The sequence below is a fragment of the Stenella coeruleoalba genome (genome assembly GCF_951394435.1).
Source record: "Stenella coeruleoalba genome assembly, chromosome: 11".
NCBI lineage: Eukaryota > Metazoa > Chordata > Mammalia > Artiodactyla > Delphinidae > Stenella > Stenella coeruleoalba.
In genome coordinates, this window is record NC_137157.1 from 61,397,517 (window position 1) to 61,417,342 (window position 19,826).

Consider the following 19,826-nt stretch of genomic DNA (forward strand, 5'->3'; position numbering starts at 1 on the left):
CCCGGGGACGGTCGGCAAGAGAGTCTACTTAGCTCCCACCACCACCTCCGTCCCAGCAGCACCCACCTCGTCCTCTAAGCCCTCTCCTGGCGGCAGGAGGAGGAATCACACTGGCTTGGGGACACAATCCTCCTGTTCCAGCCTAATAACAAGGCTCTGACACCAATGATTCTGCCCAATCCTAACCTCTGAAACTTTTAGGCCAAACCACCAGAGTAAAGAGCTGCTGAGTTAGTCCCTGGAGCAAAGGCAGGACTTCAGAGTCCCTTTCCAAAGTTACGATCTGAGTGCTCCAAAAGGAGCTGTAGTGCTCTAGCTACATCTTGGCCTACACCCTGGGCCCCAGGCAACTCCAGCCATTAGAGGAAGGACAGTCCCTGTTTTTGCTTTCCTGTTGGCATGGGTGGGAAGTAGAAAGCAGGACACGTACAGCCACGATGAGGAAGTCCAGCCAGCACCAGGCATTGGTGAAGAACTTGACGAAGCCATAGGCTATCCACTTGAGCAACATCTCCAGGATGAAGATATAGGTGAAGACTTTGTCAGCGTACTCCAGGATGGTACGAATGGTCTTTCTCTGCTCAATGTAGATGTCCTCGAAGGCCTGGAAGAGAGGCAGCAGCTGCCTATAGTGCCTAAAGGGAAACAAGCAACACGGAGGTACTGCCCCCCTCCGCAGCCCTCCCACCTGCGGTGGCCCGTCATCAGCTCCCTGTCTCTTTCTCTCTATCCCCTGCTACACACGGCTTTTCTCTTTAAAAAAGCGTTCTTGAGATGGAATTCACATACCTCACAATTCAGCTATTTAAAGTGTACAATGCAATAGCTCTTAATACAGTTCAGAGTCGTACATCCGTCACCACAATTGGAGAATATTTTCATTACCCCCCAAAGAAACCCCACACCTCTAGCTGTCACCCTCTAGTCTCCCAATCTCCCCCTAGTCCTGGCAACCACTCATCTATCTTCTATCTCCACAGGTCTAATCCTTCTGGACATTTCGTATAAATGGAATCGTATAATATGCGGTCCTTGGCGACTGGCTTCTTTAACTTAAAATAATGTTTTCAAAGTTCATCCATAAGGCAGTACCCCTCAGCACTGCATTTTTCTTTTTATCGATGAATAATGTTCTAGTTACGGCTATACCAACATTTTGTTTATCCTTCATCAGTTGATGGACATATGTGTTGTTTTTACTTTTTGGCTATTGTAAATAATGCTGCTATGAACATCTGTGTACACGTTTTCATGTGGACATGTTTTTATTCCCCTTGGGTATATACCTAGGAGTGGAATGGCTGGGTCATTGGTAACTCAAGTTTAATTTTTTTGAGGAATTGCCGAACTGCTTTCCAAAGAGGCCGGACCAGTCTACATTCCCACCAGCAGTAAATGAGGGGTCCAATTCCCCCACATCCTTGTTAACACTTTATATAATTTATAGGACAAACATTTTTCTCCCTTCAGCCCCTGACACCACAGACACAGGTGGAGAGTTACAGGACTGGAAGACACCGGGTGAGGAGAATCTCAACACTCCTTTCTTTCTCTGGAATTCCCAAACGAGGGGATGAGCCTCTGTCATGTGAAGGTCTGAGCACTCGTGCGTGCAGCGGGGTGGACTGCAGAAGCTCTGTGCTGGGGGGAGGGAATCCCTGAAGCGTGGAAAAAAAAGAAACCTGGAGGTGGACAAAGGGTCCTGTGCCCGGCGGTGGAGGAGCCTGCTCTGAACAGTCCCAGAAGGAAGGACAGAGCCAGGCGCCCGCAGACTCTCCTTCCCAAATGGAGGCACGTGGACATCCAGGTTCACTGCTGGGCAGTGGGGACAGAAATCATGGGTCCACAGTCCTCAGGGTCTGGTACAAATCAATCCCCTCCGCTCAGTGGAAAAGCTATAGCTTCCACGTCACGTTTCCCCTTAGCTCCACCTGTAGAGACCCATTCTAGAACCCAACATGTGTGAGCTGCGACTGTTCATCCTGTCACTGGGGGCGCTGATCCCCCTCTGAGACCTCCTCACAACCACATTCTAGTCTTTTCCTGGACATTTTAGCTGTGGCTTCACTTGACTTGAGTCTCATGCTACTTCTGCACAGGGTCTTCATGTCCTGAGCCCGGTCTCCCCCGTTTTATTCACCTTTGATAAATACAGACTGTCACAGGTAGCAGTGAAGAAGGTTCAATACATGTGTTTCACTGCTGCTTCTACTCTTTTGCGTAGAGACGGGGGAAGAGAAGAATCAAAGGGTGAGGCATGCCCTCTCTTATTTTGGGTTTTCATTTACTAGATTTGAAGAATAATGATGGCAACAGTAATAAAAGACCTTCCTCAATCCCTGGCCTGAGTCTGATCCTTTCTCAAGGGCAGGGCCTGCGCCGTCCTCTTGGGGCCTCCACAGGCCTCAGGAGGTGCTGAGTGGATGCCTGTTGCTGCAATAAACGGCCCGGGGGCAGGCAGGATGGTCTGGCTCCCCTTCACTAGGGATGGAGGCTTTTTTGTCTCCTGCTCTAGTCCTGAGGCTTTCCTGCATTGCTCACCATCCCCCACAACTCCCCACTGTTCACCGTCATCCTCACGCTCGGGCTCTTCTTCACCACACGTCACTTCCTGTCTCGGCTTCTCCTGTTCTCCTACCTCACAAGTCAGAGAAACTTCTCGAGTCACTGGGGGTTCTTTAACACTACATTTGGGGCTTCTCACTTGTTATTTTTTGCTTCCAGATTCGGCTCTAATTCCACACCTACATGAATGTGCCCACCTTCTTTAAGAGCATTTCAAAATCCAGCATTATTTACTTTTCCCTTAATTAAAAGAAGGAAAATGTGTTGTGTCTCTAGTTCCTGCTGTCTTCGAATCTACTCAACTAGGAAGCAGCTCCCTCACAGCAGACCCTGTGCAGATCTCCTCAGTTATAATCCTGCTAAAAAATGAAAGTAAACACCAAGATAATTAGTCCTAGTAGGGGAGGAACCTGTGTGTTCAGTGCCCTGTGTGCCTCACTGACTAATGAGAAGCAGGTACAACCACGCGAATATAAATGACCTTTGTATCAGAGATCTGACTCCTAATATCTGCTAAGGCCACGGGCTCGCCAAGTCCAGCAGCGTATGACGGGAGAGGGGGTGGAGGGGTACCACCTCCCTCCTACCTTGGGCAACTGAAAAGTCAAGAACTAGTGATTCAGGGTATTAGGCGAGAAAGGGAAGCTCATCTTAGGAAGTTGTTTTGAATGGCGCAAACTAAGCAGTGAAGATACTTGGTAACCTGTATTCTCTGCCTGATGAAAAGGGGTTCCTAGGCTTCAGAGGGATCGTGCTGGGTCTAAAGATGAAGATTTGCACAAGTGTGAATTCGAACCCCAAAGGCTCAAAACACCAGCTCGAAGCACTTCAGTAGATCATTATTCTTGGGCCTACAGTCAAGCTGTGTTCTCAGAGAAACTGGGCTTGGGCCCATCCAGTCCTTCCTGCTCTACCCCTTCCCCAGCCAATCCCCCATGGTTCTTTCCCCCGGACCTCACCAGGGCGCCACTGCTGAGCAGAATCATGAAGATGATGAAGGTCTCAAACCAATTGTGCTCCACAATGAGGAAGCAGGTTTTCCGCAGGATCCACCAAGACTTGCCCAGCCCTTCCTCAATGTTGACCTGGCAGCACTTGAATCTCTGGACACAACCTGGCACCAGCGGGAGAGGCAGGTCAGACTGTGGGACGTGCCCCGCCCAGATGTGCCCTCTCCTCCTTCTCCCAGGCCCCACCAGGTGCTGCCCCACCACACAGCCAGGAGTTCAGTGGCTGAATCAGAAGGTCTGACTCAGAAGTGGAGAGGGTGGCAGGGCTGAGGCTATGCTTCCAGGCTACCAGGGCAAGGCCCTCTGGCGCTGGGAAGAAGTCCTATAAAGAAGCAGTGAGAGGGAGGAGAAAAGGGTAGTCAGGAGGCGGGCACGGCCACGACAGGAGAGGCCTTTCTAATGGAAGTGTGGGGCTGACGTCAAGAAAAAAGGACAAAGAAAAGCCTGAGAGTAAAAACTTGTGATAGCTAAGACTCAAACAGGCAAAACAGTATCAACCTCCCTCCAAATGATGAGGCGGGGTGAAGACAGCCGTAGAGCCCCCTCCCCAGCCAACCACTGACCCTGGCAGAGATGTGTCTGCGAGCAGTGCAAGTGCTACAGGCCATCCCCTCTCCTGGCCCCCTTTCACCTTCTGTGAAACAGGCATCTGGATCCAAGTATTCCTCAGGCTGTTCCACAGGGACTTCTTCTACTTCTGGTTTGATATCAATGGTGCTGCCTTCAGAGGAGCTAGTGTCATCCAGTTTCTAGATACACAAGGAAAAGGGAGAGAAGCAACACTGCAGCAACACGTCCACTCTACACTGACGACGCTACCTTGGTACAGATGATGTACCGGATACAATTCTTGTGGCAAACCCATGATCGTCCAGTTCATCACAGGCAAACGACTACCACAGCGCCCTCAAGACTTTGTCAGGATGGGGTACAACATTAAAGCCCACTCACAGGTGACAGTGATCTACCCTAAGCAGAAGGTGGGCTATAGACTGGTCTCAGTGATACAGCTCAGACAGATTAATGGCAGGGAAGTACTTGACGGTTTTCTCCAGCCTCTGGACCCAGATGATCCAGAAGCCATGGAGACAGATCTGGGAACATCTCAGGAATCTAGCTCATCTAGAATAACGATGGGGGGTGGGTAGGGTTGGTTCTCAAAGTTGAGAGTTGGCTCTTCCAGAATCTCTCTGCCAGACCCAGAGCTGAACCGAAGCCTTGGGGCTGACAGAGCCGTTTGTTCTCACATAGGAGCAAGACTGGTTTCTAGGCTAGGACCTTACATCTTTGCTGCCTTCAGGATCCGACTCGCTGCTAACGTCCTCGGTGTTGAGGTTCTCAAAGTCAGACTCGCCTACCGCGATGGGCACTCTCACGGTCAGGTTGGGGTTGTTGATGAAGGACATGTGGTCCTCATCGATGATGTACTTCTCCACGCTGCTGCCAATGCCGCTGGTCGTGCCGTTGCCATTCTTCTGGAAGTCACCGTTCCGGTGGATGTCGGCGCCAGTGTGGTTGGCGATGCAGTTGGCCTTCTTTTCGTACAGCTCGTCCAGAGGTTTCACCTCGTCGGCCTCGCGCTGCTTCAAGTGGGCCTGCATGAAGGCGCGCACTTTCAGTTTGGTCCAGGCCACGCCCTTCTTGATCCGGATAACTGAGATCTGTAGGTTGTTCATTTCCCCATCATCATCTGTGGCTGCCAAGTTGTCAGCACTGAAGGAGCTCAGGAGCAAGGCCAGAAACAGGTTCAGCACCTGGACCAGGAGCATTAGGAAAAAGGAGAGGGAATGTAGAATGGTATTGGGTAAGGGCATCCACTAAACTAGGGTTGCAAACTGGGAGCCCACAGACTTACGTGAAAGACTCAGGAGTTTCTATTGTGTTTCACTTGACCCACGTAGTGTTTTAAAAATGTCACTAGGTGGGCATTTGGTTTGTTTTTGGTTGTAATACAAGGAGTTTAGTACCCCTTTTCTTGGTTCTTCTGTAGTGTTATATATATATATGTACTTCAAAACATACTGCTTTTCTTATAATCTGAGAAAGCAAAGGCTGTATCCATTTTGGGAGAAAATTCCCCAAAAATAATAACAAAAAGGTGGGCATGGATTATTGGGGAGGATCAAAGAATGCATAGATGCTATGTGTTCATGAGCAGTAGATGTCCTGGAGGACCCAGGTTAGAAAAAAAGTAGGCTTGGAGAGCCAGACTCTCATAGCACAGATCTAGAAGGTGGAACGGTAATATATTTGATGTCACCCTATTTTAAGAATTAATTTTCTTTGTTTTCCTAACATTTATCAAAATTAAGTAGCTCTAGCAAGACAGTGATGGTGACTTTTGTGTTCTATCATATATCGAAGTGTCAAGCCATCAGAAACAACCTTTATTTATGTTGTCTTTTCCCCTATTTCACCACATTGGGCATTAAATTAACTACTTTTATTAAGACTTACTTTTGAAAAGTGGGAGAGATGTTCACTTCTTGATTTACACTTGGCCCTTACTTTGTCACACTTCTGAAGAAGAGTAAGGCATAGTTTTTCGGTGGAGATAATCATATGTGCAGAGTGGGAGAAATGGAAACAATATGTGAACTATATGTATCATCATTACTGCGGCCATTTGCAGAATTACAAAGGGATATGGTCGGTAAAGTGCGGGTCAGTTGCAGAAGGCTTTGAAGGCCAGGCTGAAAGATCTGAATTTTATTTAACTGGATTCACTACTGGTCCTTGAGCAAAGGAGTCACAGGTGATGATAGAGATTTGAGAAAGTCATTCCTACTAGCTACGTACAAGGGTCGGGGGTGGGGGGTGTGAGGGGGAACTAGGAATTAGGAGGTTGTTGCTTGCATGAATTGATGAGGGTCTGGATTAGGCTATAGTAACCTCAAACCTCAGCATGCAGAAGAATCTCCTGGGGTGGGATGCTTGTTAAAAACAAGCATTTCCTTGGCCTCACCTGAAAGATTCTGATTCAGTAGATCTGATGTAAAGCCTGGGACTCCGCCTCTTTTAATGAGTGAGACTCAGGTGATTGTGATGAAGGTGGTCTTCCTCACACTTTTAGAAATAACAGATGGGTTGTAGAAATGGAAAGGAAGGGGCAGATCTCAGAAATACTATGAAGAAAGATGTAGGTATAGAAATGCTAAGAAGAAAGACATATGAAAGACATCAGATATTTACTAGGAGTGGAGAGAAAAATCAGAAAGACTTATAGGTTACTAGAGACTACATGGGCAGAAGAACTGAGCCAAGGGGAACTGGGAAAGGTGTCATCAGAGGCAGAAATAATAGTGGGTTCTGTCATGTGCTCAGGTATCTATAGCCAGTCATGGGGAGATGCCCCTGAGATAACTGAGAACAGGAGGCTAGAGAAACGGTAGGAGGTCAGGGCTGGTAATGTTGATCCCACTACAGACCAGTAGGCAGCAGTTGTATTCACTGAAGGAGTGGAAAGACCAGAGGAATCAGGACTGAGGGGAAGTTGGCTGGGCATGGAGAATGCAAGTGAGTAAGGAACATTACAGTGTCTATTTTTATAGGTCCAATGAAAGAACAGGGGGAGCGTGGCTAGTTCAGAGGTTGGTGAGTAGGAACCCTCTACTGGCATATGCTTCTCTGTGGCAGAAAAAGGAAGACCCCTACTGCGGATGCGCTCATAAGGGGTCACCTGAGTATGCCTCCTTCCAGCCCTCCTCGCTCTACACCTGCAAGCGGGCTTTGGCCTGACCTGAAAGATGAGTGCTTCTCAAACTTTAGCATGCATGGGAATCACCTGGGGATCTTGTTAAAAATGCAGATGCTAATTCAGTAGTTCTGGGGAGGGGTCTGAGATTCTGCGTCTCTAGGACACTCTCAAACGATCTCATTGTTGCTGGTCCTCAGATGACACTTTGAGAAACAAGGTGTGAAGTCTCTGTTGGGGAATGTTCTATATACAGAGGCAGAAGACAGCAGGCGGACAGATCAGAGTGAAGCGAGAAACTGATCTGCAACTTATACAAATTAGATAAAATCCTGGGAAGGTTTAGATCCACGGTTCTCAATGGAGGGCAATTTTGACCCCTGAGGACAGCTGGCAACGTCTGAAGACATGTTTGGTTTTCACAACTTGGGACGGGAGTCACTACTGGACAGTAAAGAGTAGAGGCCAGGATACTGTAAACACCCTACAACATGCAGGAAAGTTCCACAACAAGTAATGATCTAGCCCAAAAGATCAATATTGTCAAGGTCGGGAAATTCTTTTTTTTTTTGTAGCAGAAAGAGCATAGACTTTGAAGTCAAGGATCTAATATAAGCCCTGACTCTTTATCAGCTGTGTGACTTTGGGAAAATGTCTTAACTTTGCTGAGTTTTGTTTCCACAACTATGAAAGAGGGTTGACAGATTGTGGGGCTCATGACCTAAAACAACAGTCTCCTTTCCTTCACTTGTACCTTAGGGTTCTTCAGCCAAGAAAGAATAAAGACCAACACAGACATGGAAGGTGGTAGAAGCAGTAAGCAGACTGGGCTTCTGGGTCAAGGGTAAGACGTTCAGAGCGAAGAACAAAGAGATCTACACGTTAGTACTAACCACCAAGTTGCCGATAACCATGACCATCATGAAGACGATGAGGCACATGGCCTGGCCGGCCACCTCCATGCAGTCCCACATGGTCTCGATCCACTCCCCGCACAACACTCTGAAGACGATGAGGAAAGAATGAAAAAAGTCATGCATGTGCCAGCGAGGGAGTTCACAGTCCTGGTTGATCTTGCAGACACACTCTTTGTAGCTCTTTCCAAAGAGTTGCATTCCCACCACGGCAAAGATGAAGACGATAATGGCCAGCACCAGGGTCAGGTTGCCCAGGGCACCCACTGAATTTCCAATAATCTTGATCAGCATGTTCAGGGTGGGCCAGGATTTGGCCAGTTTGAAGACTCGGAGCTATGGGGAAAAGAAAACCCAAACAAAACCCAAGTGAAACTCAATTCATTTATTCTTACCACATGGCTACAATAAAAACATATGAAATTACTAAGATCATCTTAACATTTATCGAGCACCCTTGGGAAATCCCCAGGACTTTCTAACAGTATCTTAGAGGAAAATGAGAGAAACTGAGGCAAAGATGAAGGAAAACAGATTAACTGCACAGGAAGTGAAAGGTTTAGAACTAAGAACCAAGAATACTGCCTCTAGTCCCCTGAATTAGTCTCTGGGTCAATCTACCTTTTAAAAATCCATATACCTGAAATAATCCTTTTCCCACTGATTTTCCTCTGACTTCTCAAGGGTCATATCAAGGAAAATGTGATTTGTAGTGAACCAAAAGGTCAGTGGGGTAAGGACGGTGAAAATAAATCATCTGTCTCTTCAAAAAAGCAAGCATTTAAAAATTCTACATACCTCTCTTTTTGCTTGCCAATAAATAATCAATCGCTGATACGAAACTTCGTGACATGCTTGGAATAACTTGGAGGAAAACCACAACCTCCAAGTAGGGGAAGTTCCAATATGTCAAATAGCTTATGAAAAGGGACTATACTGATATTAATTCAGAGGACAGAACTTTTGGTATCTTTCAATCACGAGATTTCTGTATTCTGTAATGAATGATTACAAGGTCTTGGCTAATAGCCTGAGAATTATAATGCATGAAGCCCATGAACAGAGATCGTCATCGTATGTCTTAAGTTAATAACTAACACGTGATGTAATAAGAATTCTGGTAGAAGGCAACAGCACTGATTAGGACTTTTTTCTTCCTATTTAAAACTTGAGTCTTCATACATTGTTAGTGGGACTGTAATTTGATGTAACCCTTGAGGAGGGAAATCTGGCATTACGTGGCAAAACTATCTGCAGATCTATCTCTGAGCAAGCAATTGCACTTTTAGAAGGTTAAACTTATTGTATTTAGGTTAATGGCGTATGGTAAATATTTGTACTATCCTTTGATATAAAAATAAACCTCAATAAATCTAAAAAAAAAAAGAAAACTTGAATCGTATCTGAGAGTTCCAAGATTTACCAGATGTGGGTCTGTGCACACTCTGGGTATCTCATATTTTTTCCCTATTCTGACTGGCTTTTAATTTATCAAGAGTATTAGTGGCAAGGCTTCTATCTCTTAATTCTTCATCTTATCTTCTAGAAAATAAGAAGTATTCTCAAAAAGTCTACTGTGGGCTGGATCCTAACCAAAGACCAGTAAGCAGAGGTTCCAGAAACTTGACAAATATTTGTGACGTGGATTCAATGAGATTTCTGTTTTATAAACAGTTTCACTCTAATCCAATTCTATTTCTTAGATATGCTGAATATCCTGAAATCTTTTCAGTTGCAAGTGCTTAGGTATCTTCCCAATAAGGAGCTGCTTTGTCTGATGCTTTGTCTGAGTGGGATATCCCCATGATAACTCAGCTGCTCAAGCGACTTCATCAGGACATCACTTATGCCTGTGCATATGGGAAGCTACTTCGAGGATATCATTAACTATTCTTTCAGAGGCATTTTAGTAATTTGAACACTAACTTCTTCAAATACATTTGAAAAATCTTTCTTAGCTAATGATGGATGTTCAACTACTAATTTCAATATAACTTTAAAAAACATTACTTTATTCTCATATTTTGGAAGGGGTCACCATGACAGAAGAAGAGTGGAGCCACCTTTGAAAAAGAAGAAATTCTTGCCACTTCAGGGAGAGGTTCAGATAAAAAAAGAGGCTCACTAGCAAATCCAAACTGGACCTCAGAATAGCCCTTGGGAATCCTTCTTCTTCGTCTTTTAGATTAACCATTATTTTCTGAGGAACTTCATAAAGTTGATTTCTGTTTGTTGACTGATTTTAACAACTACTTTCTATATTAGGTAGTTAGCAGAAAAGTTTTCAATATTTTAGTTGCTAAGCCAATAAACAGCCAATGAAATATAGCTAAAGATTTTAAAAAATCATCAGATTATCTTATGCAAAACTCTTTCTAGTAGCTGCAAGATAGGAAATATAAAAAGAAATTGGAGAAATATGGAATACCAATCGGAAAGATCGCAGCACCGAAAGCCCCTCCACGTCTGCTAGACTCAGTTCCATTAAACTGAGGGAGACAATAAATCCATCAAAAATGTTCCAACCTTCTTGGAAATAATAGTAGGGATCCATGGCTATGAGCTTCAGGAACATTTCCGCTGTGAAAATTCCAGTGAAAACCTAAAGAGGGGAAGGCAGGGGTAAGAAAAAAGAAATAATAAAAAGAAAACGCCTTTATCATTATCTTTGAATATGGCACGTCCAAGAAGCCACAAGCACCAGCCTTGGCTAAATTCTGCACCTGAGGCCGACAATACCCGGATGTCCCCTGACCATGCCACATGATGCAGGAAAGTCTTCTTATTTTCCTCTTTTTTTTTTTTTGCGGTACACGGGCCTCTCCCTGTTGTGGCCTCTCCCGTTGCGGAGCACAGGCTCCGGACGCGCAGGCTCAGCGGCCATGGCTCACAGGCCCAGCCGCTCCGCGGCATGTGGGATCTTCCCGGACGGGGCACGAACCCGTGTCCCCTGCATTGGCAGGCGGACTCTCAACCACTGCGCCACCAGGGAAGCCCTTATTTTCCTCTTGAATGAAGAGGAAATGTTCACATCTTTGTTGCCAGAACTACCCAATTCATATTGTTCAAATGTGCAGTTAAAAAATTATTCTAAGCAACTGAAAATATCACACAGGTGACTCCTAAAGGGTCAGCAGTCGTTTGAATGCGTATGCCACATTTGGGATGTTGGCCAAAACAAAAATCACTCGTGTTATAATTATATTTAAAAAATACAGTATTATTCCTGATTTGACATTATGTGCCTTCTCAAATGTCGACATATACTGCAAGCCTTCTTATTTTAAATGGTAAAAGCAACAGAACATTGCTAAAAGTGTGAAAAATACAGGAGAAACGTTCACAGTCTCACCACCTTGCATACAACTATTATTTTCATGTACTCCTTTTCTTTTTTTTTCTTCAAATGCATATATATTTTGTCAGAGTTGTAAACCACAGACTACATAATATTTTAGCTTTACACTTATCTTGACTTATCACGACTCATTTCACGTATCACGTATTTTTCATTTAATCATGACTCCATTCATGTTGCAACACGGTCTTCCTAATTCTCACTTTTATTGCTTGTATAATATTCTATTGGGTAAATATATCCTCAAAGAATTTTCTTATTGTTGGAGACTCTGGTCCTTCCTTTTGATTTTTTCAATATGAGAGTCAATAATGTAGTAATTATTTTAGATTTGGAGCTTATTGGGCACGAGAATGACGTCTTCCCTGTGTTACCTGGCTCCCACTTTTCTGCCTCTCAGAGCACCTTGGGTTTCCCAATGCTTTCTGTATCCTTCCCAAGGCCTTAGTAACATAACATGCAGGGAGAGAGTAAATTCCCATGAACTCCAGTTTTGACAAGACCAATATCCTCATTCTAGCCTAAGCATGTAACATACGACTATGACTGAATATTCTATTTTTAGAGGAGAGGACTTTACATGCAGCAGATTTAAAATTCATAGTAAGTTAATACTTGTAACCACTTCGTTACCAACTTTACATATGAAGGAGTTTGAGGAAAACTTTGGAGATATGGTCTGAGGACAGAATTAAAAATAGTGAAAAAGACTTAGATTACAGACACTGTTTTGAAACACACTGAGTTAATGTATAGCAATAAACAGAATGACTTGATGAAAACACAACAAAATGGATAAATGGGCTGGAAATTTTTGGGGTCCATATACGTTTCTATGGTTCCCCCACTTTGCTAAATTGAAGATGCAGTATTCTAAAACTGAAAGAAAATATTCCCTGAAGAGATCTGGCTAAGTTAAATCAAAGTTCATAGTGCAAGCTAAGCGTCTACAAATAGAATACCACTCTGCGCGAGGTCAGGAAGGTAGGGGCAGTGAATCAACTCCTGACACACACTTTACCCTTAGCATCAGCCCATCAAAGGTTTCTCTACGTAGAAACATTAACCCACTTAACGCACACTAAGTAGAGACTGACTTTGCTGTCCCATTAGTTCTTGGTGAGCATACAGTAAGTGCTCAGTAACAAGCACAGGCTGACTGACCTCGGAATATCTATACTGTGGGAACTCTGGTTCCTGACAGAAGATCAATGACACAGTTATGTGGTGCTGCCTTTCAATGGGATGAAAGGCCTCCAGGTGCCTGGTAGAAATGCCTGTGACAGAGTCGGCACCCACGTTGTTTCAGCACACAGTGTGCTGCCCTTGTTTGGGGTTTGGGTGAAAATAAATTTGTAACTATTGGAAGGAATTAAATGGAGAAGAGTAGATTTAAGGTTATCCATTTGATGCCATTCTTCTTGGCACTGTGATATGCTTCTTGAGGAGAAAAAGGAACTACAAGGACTTCCTCGGTGGTGCAGTGGTTAAGAATCCGCCTGCTAATGCAGGGGACAATGGGTTCGAGCCCTGGTCCAGGAAGATCCCACATGCCGCGGAGCAACTAAGCCCGTGTGCCACAACTACTGAGCCTGAGCTCTAGAGCCCGGGAGCCACAACTACTGAGCCCGCGTGCTGCAACTACTGAAGCCTACGTGCCTAGAGCCCGTGCTCTGCAACAAAAGAAGCCACCACAATGAGAAGCCCGTGCACTGCAACGAAGGGTAGCCCCTGCTCTCCGCCAACTAGAGAAAGCCCACGTGTAGCAACAAAGACCTAACACAGCCAAAAATAAATAAATAAATTAATTTTTTAAAAAAAGGGAACTACAAGCAGCACATCAACTGTATACAAATGTCCCTCTTGTGAATGTCATCAAATATTCACCTAAGAATTTATGTTCTAGTGCAGCAGATCTCAAAGTGTAGTCGGGGATCCCTGAGGTCCCTAAGACCTCAATGGTCTTAGAAAGGAAGCAATGAGGATGTGTTGAAAGGATACAGAAGCCACCTTGAAGGGACTCCTACTGGCCAAATCAGGAATGGTTTAAACATCTAAGTACATGATAGTAATGGATTAAAATAAAACCCACTGAATAAGACTGACAACTTTGAGTCCATACAGATATAAGTAAGTAAAGGAATAAATCAAAAGTTTAATGAAAAACAGGAAATTTAGATAGCTTCAAAGTGTCTTCCTCACAAACACTTATTAATTATAAATGGAAAAAGAGTAACTGTACAGGGGAGAAGCCTGGCAGAACCTCCTTAATCAAGTGATCCAGTGACCACGGGCAGAAATGGGACAAACGCAAATCACGTGCCACCTGGTAGATGTAATGAGAAGATGACAGTCTTGCTGTGCGACAGTCCTGCCAAAGCCCAGGAGAATGTACTTGTTTGTTAAAAGCACACTACGGTATTTGGGGGTGACAGGCTGTGTCAGCAACGTACTCTCAAAAAATAGTTTTTTATGCTGTACTTGAAACTTTTCTGTAAGATTAAGATTGTTTAAAACACCACGTTATAAACTCACTGTTGTGTTCAAATGGTTACCAAAAAAAGGCAAGAAAAGAATCATTACGTTTATCTACTAAACAATACAAAAGTCAAGTAGCTTCCCTGGGTTCACTTTCCTCTATAACACATGGGGGTTGGATCGAATTATCTTTACTCTTCCTCCTATTATGAACATTTTTTTCTTATGGGGAGGATGGAAGAGGCAGGGATTGCCAATTTACAGAATGCTGTTCTCATCTTCCCTCAAAAACATCTATCTGCACGTTTGTGGACAAACACAACTCAATTCACTGTCCCAGCTGTGGGAAAAGCCTCGCCGTCCAACCACAAGAGAAGGTCCTAGGGCTTCCCTGGTGGCGCGGTGGTTGGGAGTCCGCCTGCCGATGCAGGGGACGCGGGTTCGTGCCCCAGTCCGGGAGGATCCCACATGCCGCGGAGCGGCTGGGCCCGTGAGCCATGGCCGCTGAGCCTGCGCGTCCGGAGCCTGTGCTCCGCGGCGGGAGGGGCCACGGCGGTGACAGGCCCGCGTACCGCAAAAAAAAAAAAAAAAAAGAGAGAAGGTCCTAGTCTATTTCACAAGCTAGTCCACCCATTTTTTGTTGCTGTTGTTCTCTTATTCTCAGGTTCAGTCAAAGGCTGTATCCAAATCTCCAAGCCTTTGAAAATCCTCCTGCTGAACTACACTTATACAGTTTCTAGTACGGAGAGGACTTTTCACTAGTCCAAATACTTCTGTAGAGGTTCTCATTTTTTCCTCCCAACTACTGATTGACACGGTGTCATCCTCATTTTACAGATGTAAAACATTTCTGGACAGAAATCAATGGCTCATTTAAGGCTAATATGTCCAAAACAGAACTCCTGATTTTAAACTCCACCCCTGTTCCTTGCTCAGTCATCCCCATTTCCCCCTCGGTTACCAAACTTCCCCAATCTAGGCACCATTCCTGATTTCTTTCCCTCAACCCTCATGTCCAATTCACTGGCCAGTCCAAAGTATCCTGAACCATTCACTGTTCTCCATCCCCACTGCTAATCAGACATTACTTTTCCCTTGAAAACTCTGCCCCCGGAGTGCTTTCTCTTTGTAGAACTTGGTTCTGGTTGGCTTAGCTCAGGAAGTCCCTAAATATTAGCTGCTGACCTTCTCCTCTCTCCCTCTTCTTCAGTGATGATTCTGAGCAAAGTCTTCTGAATGCTCACCACTCTAATTTAGGTTTTCTTTTTTTTGGGGGGGGGGGCGCTGTGCTGTGCAGCATGCGGGATCTTAGTTCCCCAACCAGGGATGGAACCCGTGCCCCCTGCAGTGGAAGCAGTGGAAGGGTGGAGTCTTAACCACCTGACTGCCAGGGAAGTCCCCTCTAGATTTTCAAGAAGCGAAAAATAACGTTATTTGCTGGCCTGGTCTGAGAGCAATTCTGCTGGTAGTATGTGAAAAGGCCTCTCAAAATCCCTTGGAAATCAAGGACTGATTCTGTGAAAAGCAAGTAGAAGTAAAGACTTTGAGAAAAACAAAACACTGCAGGAAACACATCACTGCCACTACCATCAACAACAAAGTTGATCAAGTCGTATCTCTTGTTACATAACTATTGGCTAATAAAATAAAGCTTATATCGCTATGATATTGTTGATTGGCTCAAAATGCTGCCTGATGGCCAAGCCCCAGGGTCGGCCAATCACACAGCAAGCTACCTTCAGAGGCCTTTCAGAGGCAGTTAACAGGTTTCCTGGATAGTCTATGAGGGTATCCTGTTTCAAGACTCTGGGTATTTCATTGAGCTGCACATTGCAGTAGTGAGTCGGAAGTGTGTTACTAACTCAGACATAAAGATTGGAAAGATTAGAGTATCACCTTGGATGTGTACTAGAGCACATCAGCTGTAAGGACTAACCAGTGTGTGTTTTCCGAATCAGCAGTCAAAATGATATTATAACACTTTAATAGTGTATTAGGACTTAAGGTAGAAACTGTGTGTGTGTGTGTGTGTGTGTGTGTGTGTGTGTGTGTGTGAGAGAGAGAGAGAGAGAGAGAGAGAAATACCAGGCAGAGATCATGCACAAATTAAATGGTAACAACTAGATTTGACATGCCTATAGTGCAACTCCTAAGGAATAATGCAGCCAGATGACCTAGAGGATTCTTTCCAACTAACTCTTTACAGTCGATCAAAATTCAATCAACTCCTGATTTTTGTACTAAAGAAGTAAAACAGGAAATCCCCAAATTACAACTACTTGACTTCACGATACACGACATAATCTATTTTTTAAAAACTGCATACTTATCTTCTAAATAATATAAATTAATCACTTAAACCAATGTTAAAATAAATTTGGCACAGATCAACTAATGGTAGAAACTGGATGACACTCAGAAGTTGGACAGGAGGGGAAACCAGCCTAGAATTTAAAATTTCCCATGGACAGTCCCCATATGGATAATTAAGATATGACGGTGTGGGCAAATTTATCATTAGATTTAACGACCTGAAAGAGCTCCCCTATTTTGTGGTGGTTGTTACTGAAGGTGAAAAAGGGGAAGCGGTTTGCTGGAGTAATGCAGGAATTAATGTGAGAAACAGAATGAGAAAGAAATCCACAAGTCCTTGGCTCAGGTTGAGGAAACCAACCCACTGTACCATGCCTCCTATTCTGCAACCAACAGCTCCTAAATGACGTCTTCAAAGTTCTGCAGAAAGAGGAAACAGCCAAGGGATCACAACAGTGAGCGGAAGCGGCGGGGCTGCGGCATATGTGGAAGCATTTGTCTTCCAATTAACTATTACTTTCTTTTCAACTAAACTCCAGCTTTCAGTCTCAAAAAAAAATTCCTACAGGCAAAACCCGTTCAGATGGTCAAATCAGGAGGCCGTGCTCCATCTTACCAGATTTCCTACAGTCAAGACATGTTCGAACTGTGGCGTCATAGGATGGTGCTCCATTGCCATAAACAGCGTGTTCAGGACGATGCAGATGGTGATGGCCAAGTCCACAAAAGGGTCCATGACGATCAAGTTCACAATCTCTTTCAGCTTTATCCAGTAGGGGTGACACTCCCAGATGAGGAAAGTGTTGGCAAATTTATACCAGCACGGCGGGCACTTTCTCTGAGACTCTTCCAGCTCTGTAGTGAGTAGAGAACAAAGGTAGCCCCTCAGTCTTGGGAAGAAAACAAAAGGGTTGGACTTGGTGGGTATCACTGCTATTAACACAAGAAGGAAGGTGGCCAGGGAGTGCTGACTTTCCTGAGGGCTTCCCTCAGTTTTCCTTCTCTTGAAGGCAGAGAGGAGGAGGCATGACCAGTGCCAGGTCACATCCCAGTTAACAAGGATCTAGTTAGAAACAAAACTCAATCCACCCGTTTGGGAGGCATAGCAACCCTGGTTCAACTGGCTTCCACACTCACGAGTGTATGATCTCAGGCAAGGTACTGCGTCCTCTATGCTTCCGTTGCCTCATCTAAAAGGGCACTGACTTGCAGGCTATAGGACTAAATGAATCCTATAATCCTCCTCCATTGCTTACAGATAGCACACAGCACAGGGCCTGGCACGAGGTAAGTCCTCAATAAACGGTAGATATTTTATTACACATGGTATCATTAAACTATTTATTATCAGAGAAGCAGTCAAAAGCACACACACTGAAGCCAGACATATACGGGCATAACCAGCTCAGGCAGTTGCTAACTGTGGGCCCTTGAGTAAATTACTTCAGTTTGCTGCGACAATTAAATGAGCTAAAACATATATAAAGTGCCTCAGAACACCCCAGCATACAGCAAGTGCTATGAAAGCATTTGCTATTGTTGTTTATTTTCTTTACAGCAGAACCAGCATTGTCAACCAAGCCACCACGTGGACCGTCTGTCTTAGGTTCTCAAAGATGTATGAGTTCACAATGTGAGTTTGCAATGCAGTCAGGAACAGAGGTTGCATTCCTTCCCCTTTGCTCCTTCCTTCCTCTTTCTCATCTCAGCTCTTCTCTCCTTCTCCTTCTCTTGCCCTTTCACCCTTTCCCACTCTCATCCTTTCTTTCTCTATCTTCTTCGTCTCCCCATCCCTCAGTCTCTTTCTTCTTTCCTTTTTGTTTCTCTCTTCTTTTGTCTTCGTCTCTTTAGTCTGTCCCTCTTTTAAAAGCAGGACGCATTTTTTCAAACAAGATCTTATGTGACCCCCAATACGTAAAATAGACAAACCAGGAGCTGCTCTAGTTCAGGCAGGAAGAGGAGCTTGGAGTCCAGGGCAATCCAAGTCTTCCCTCCCTGAGGTACTACCCCAGGGTCCTAGGACAATCACTGGACTCGATGAGCTCTGAGGTCGTTTACAAAGCAAAGACTAGAAAGGACAATTAGACACTAAAGGCGGAGAGCCATTCAGCTCCAACAATCTAGGCGTGAGGCCCTCGGTAACAAAGCCCTCCTCAAAATTCAGTATGAAATACAATAGCCAGCATCACAGAAGTCCAAGGACCTTGATCTGGAAGGATGTTCTTGAAGAGGGGTAACTTTGAAAACCCATCAGCATGATAACCCTTAGAGGCCAGGTCTTGGCTCTGTGGGGTTGGATATAACTGCATCCGCTACCACCCTGACCCCACTCAAATCCACTAACAAAATCAAGTCATTCAGGGAATAGAGAAAAAGTTTCCCGACATTTCACGAAGAGCAAGATGGCTGCTTTAACTCAGTCTACTTTCCCTTTTCCCAACCAGCCGGTTGGTGCCCATGGTGATGGCTTTATTTTAGATGGGGTGCTTTGGTTGGGCTTTTAATTGGCTCCCTGGTTGCTAAGAAAATGGTTGCCTTGGTTTTTCAGACTTAAGGGCCACAGTAAGCGACACGTGGGAGTCTGCGTGGGAAAGGAAGTCTGTGAAGAAAATTTGCTTTGGTTTCTTCCCCATAGAACTCCCTCCCTTCCCAAGGTAAATTTAGTCTTCTTCCCAAAAAAGAAAATTGAAAAGGTTCTCTTATTTCCATGAATTCTTATAGTACATATTTGGAAATCTGGTTCCGTTCCTTTTTTTATCTCCTCCTCTCTCCAAATGTCCGCTGTTCACCTGCACGTGGAGGTTGAAGCAGCGGACTGTTCACGTTTCTAACAGTTGACAACTGTAATGTTTTACAAGGAACTAGGCTCCGAGTCCTTGCCAGACAGACAAGGGTAGGGTTTCCCTACCCTGTGGGGCACCGAAAAGGGATACTAGGTATCTAGTATCCCTGCCATTTACTGAGAGGGGCAGATCCTCAGGATACTCGTTTCTGTTCCACAAAAACTAAGACAGTGCGGAGCCTTAGGAGCTAGAAGAGATCAGTCAGGTGAATACGGAGGTTTATAAAGGGACGCACAGCTCTGCACACCGTTACTGGCCCTACACACCCACAACAGCAAAGTCTGGGCAAATGTGTTAACATATGGGGGTGAGATGTCCAAAAGTTTGTGAGGTTCCCCTTAGTTTGCTCCTGGACATTTTCAGAGAGAACCTTGGGGGCACTGGGAATTGTAGTCTCAACCTTGGGGGCACTGGGAATTGTAGTCTCAACCTTGGGGCCACTGGGAATTGTAGTCTCAACCTTGGGGCCACTGGGAATTGTAGTCTCAACCTTGGGGGCACTGGGAATTGTTTTCAGAGAGGGCCTCATGATTCCTCCAAGATGGTGGCCTTTGTAGACCAGGAGGTTTCTGAAGGCCAGGGCTTCTCCCAGGTCAATTCAACAACGTGCTAGGCACTGGGACTGCGTTGATGAACAAGAATCGCCACCCT

At 44.9% G+C, this 19,826-nt stretch overlaps 1 protein-coding gene across 1 annotated transcript in view; it reads right to left on the reverse strand.

Annotated features, from left to right (window-relative positions):
• The window catches only part of SCN8A (sodium voltage-gated channel alpha subunit 8), a 174,531-nt gene that overhangs the window by 25,570 nt on the left and 129,135 nt on the right, over nucleotides 1-19,826 (reverse strand). Inside the window, exons 14-20 of the mRNA XM_079937623.1 lie at nucleotides 16,949-17,187; nucleotides 10,612-10,785; nucleotides 8,163-8,519; nucleotides 4,859-5,329; nucleotides 4,207-4,324; nucleotides 3,525-3,679; nucleotides 431-604 (exon numbers count right to left, since the gene is read on the reverse strand). Of these exons, the coding sequence (XP_079793749.1) occupies nucleotides 431-604; nucleotides 3,525-3,679; nucleotides 4,207-4,324; nucleotides 4,859-5,329; nucleotides 8,163-8,519; nucleotides 10,612-10,785; nucleotides 16,949-17,187 (1,688 nt within the window). The remainder of the gene's footprint in view (nucleotides 1-430; nucleotides 605-3,524; nucleotides 3,680-4,206; nucleotides 4,325-4,858; nucleotides 5,330-8,162; nucleotides 8,520-10,611; nucleotides 10,786-16,948; nucleotides 17,188-19,826) is intronic.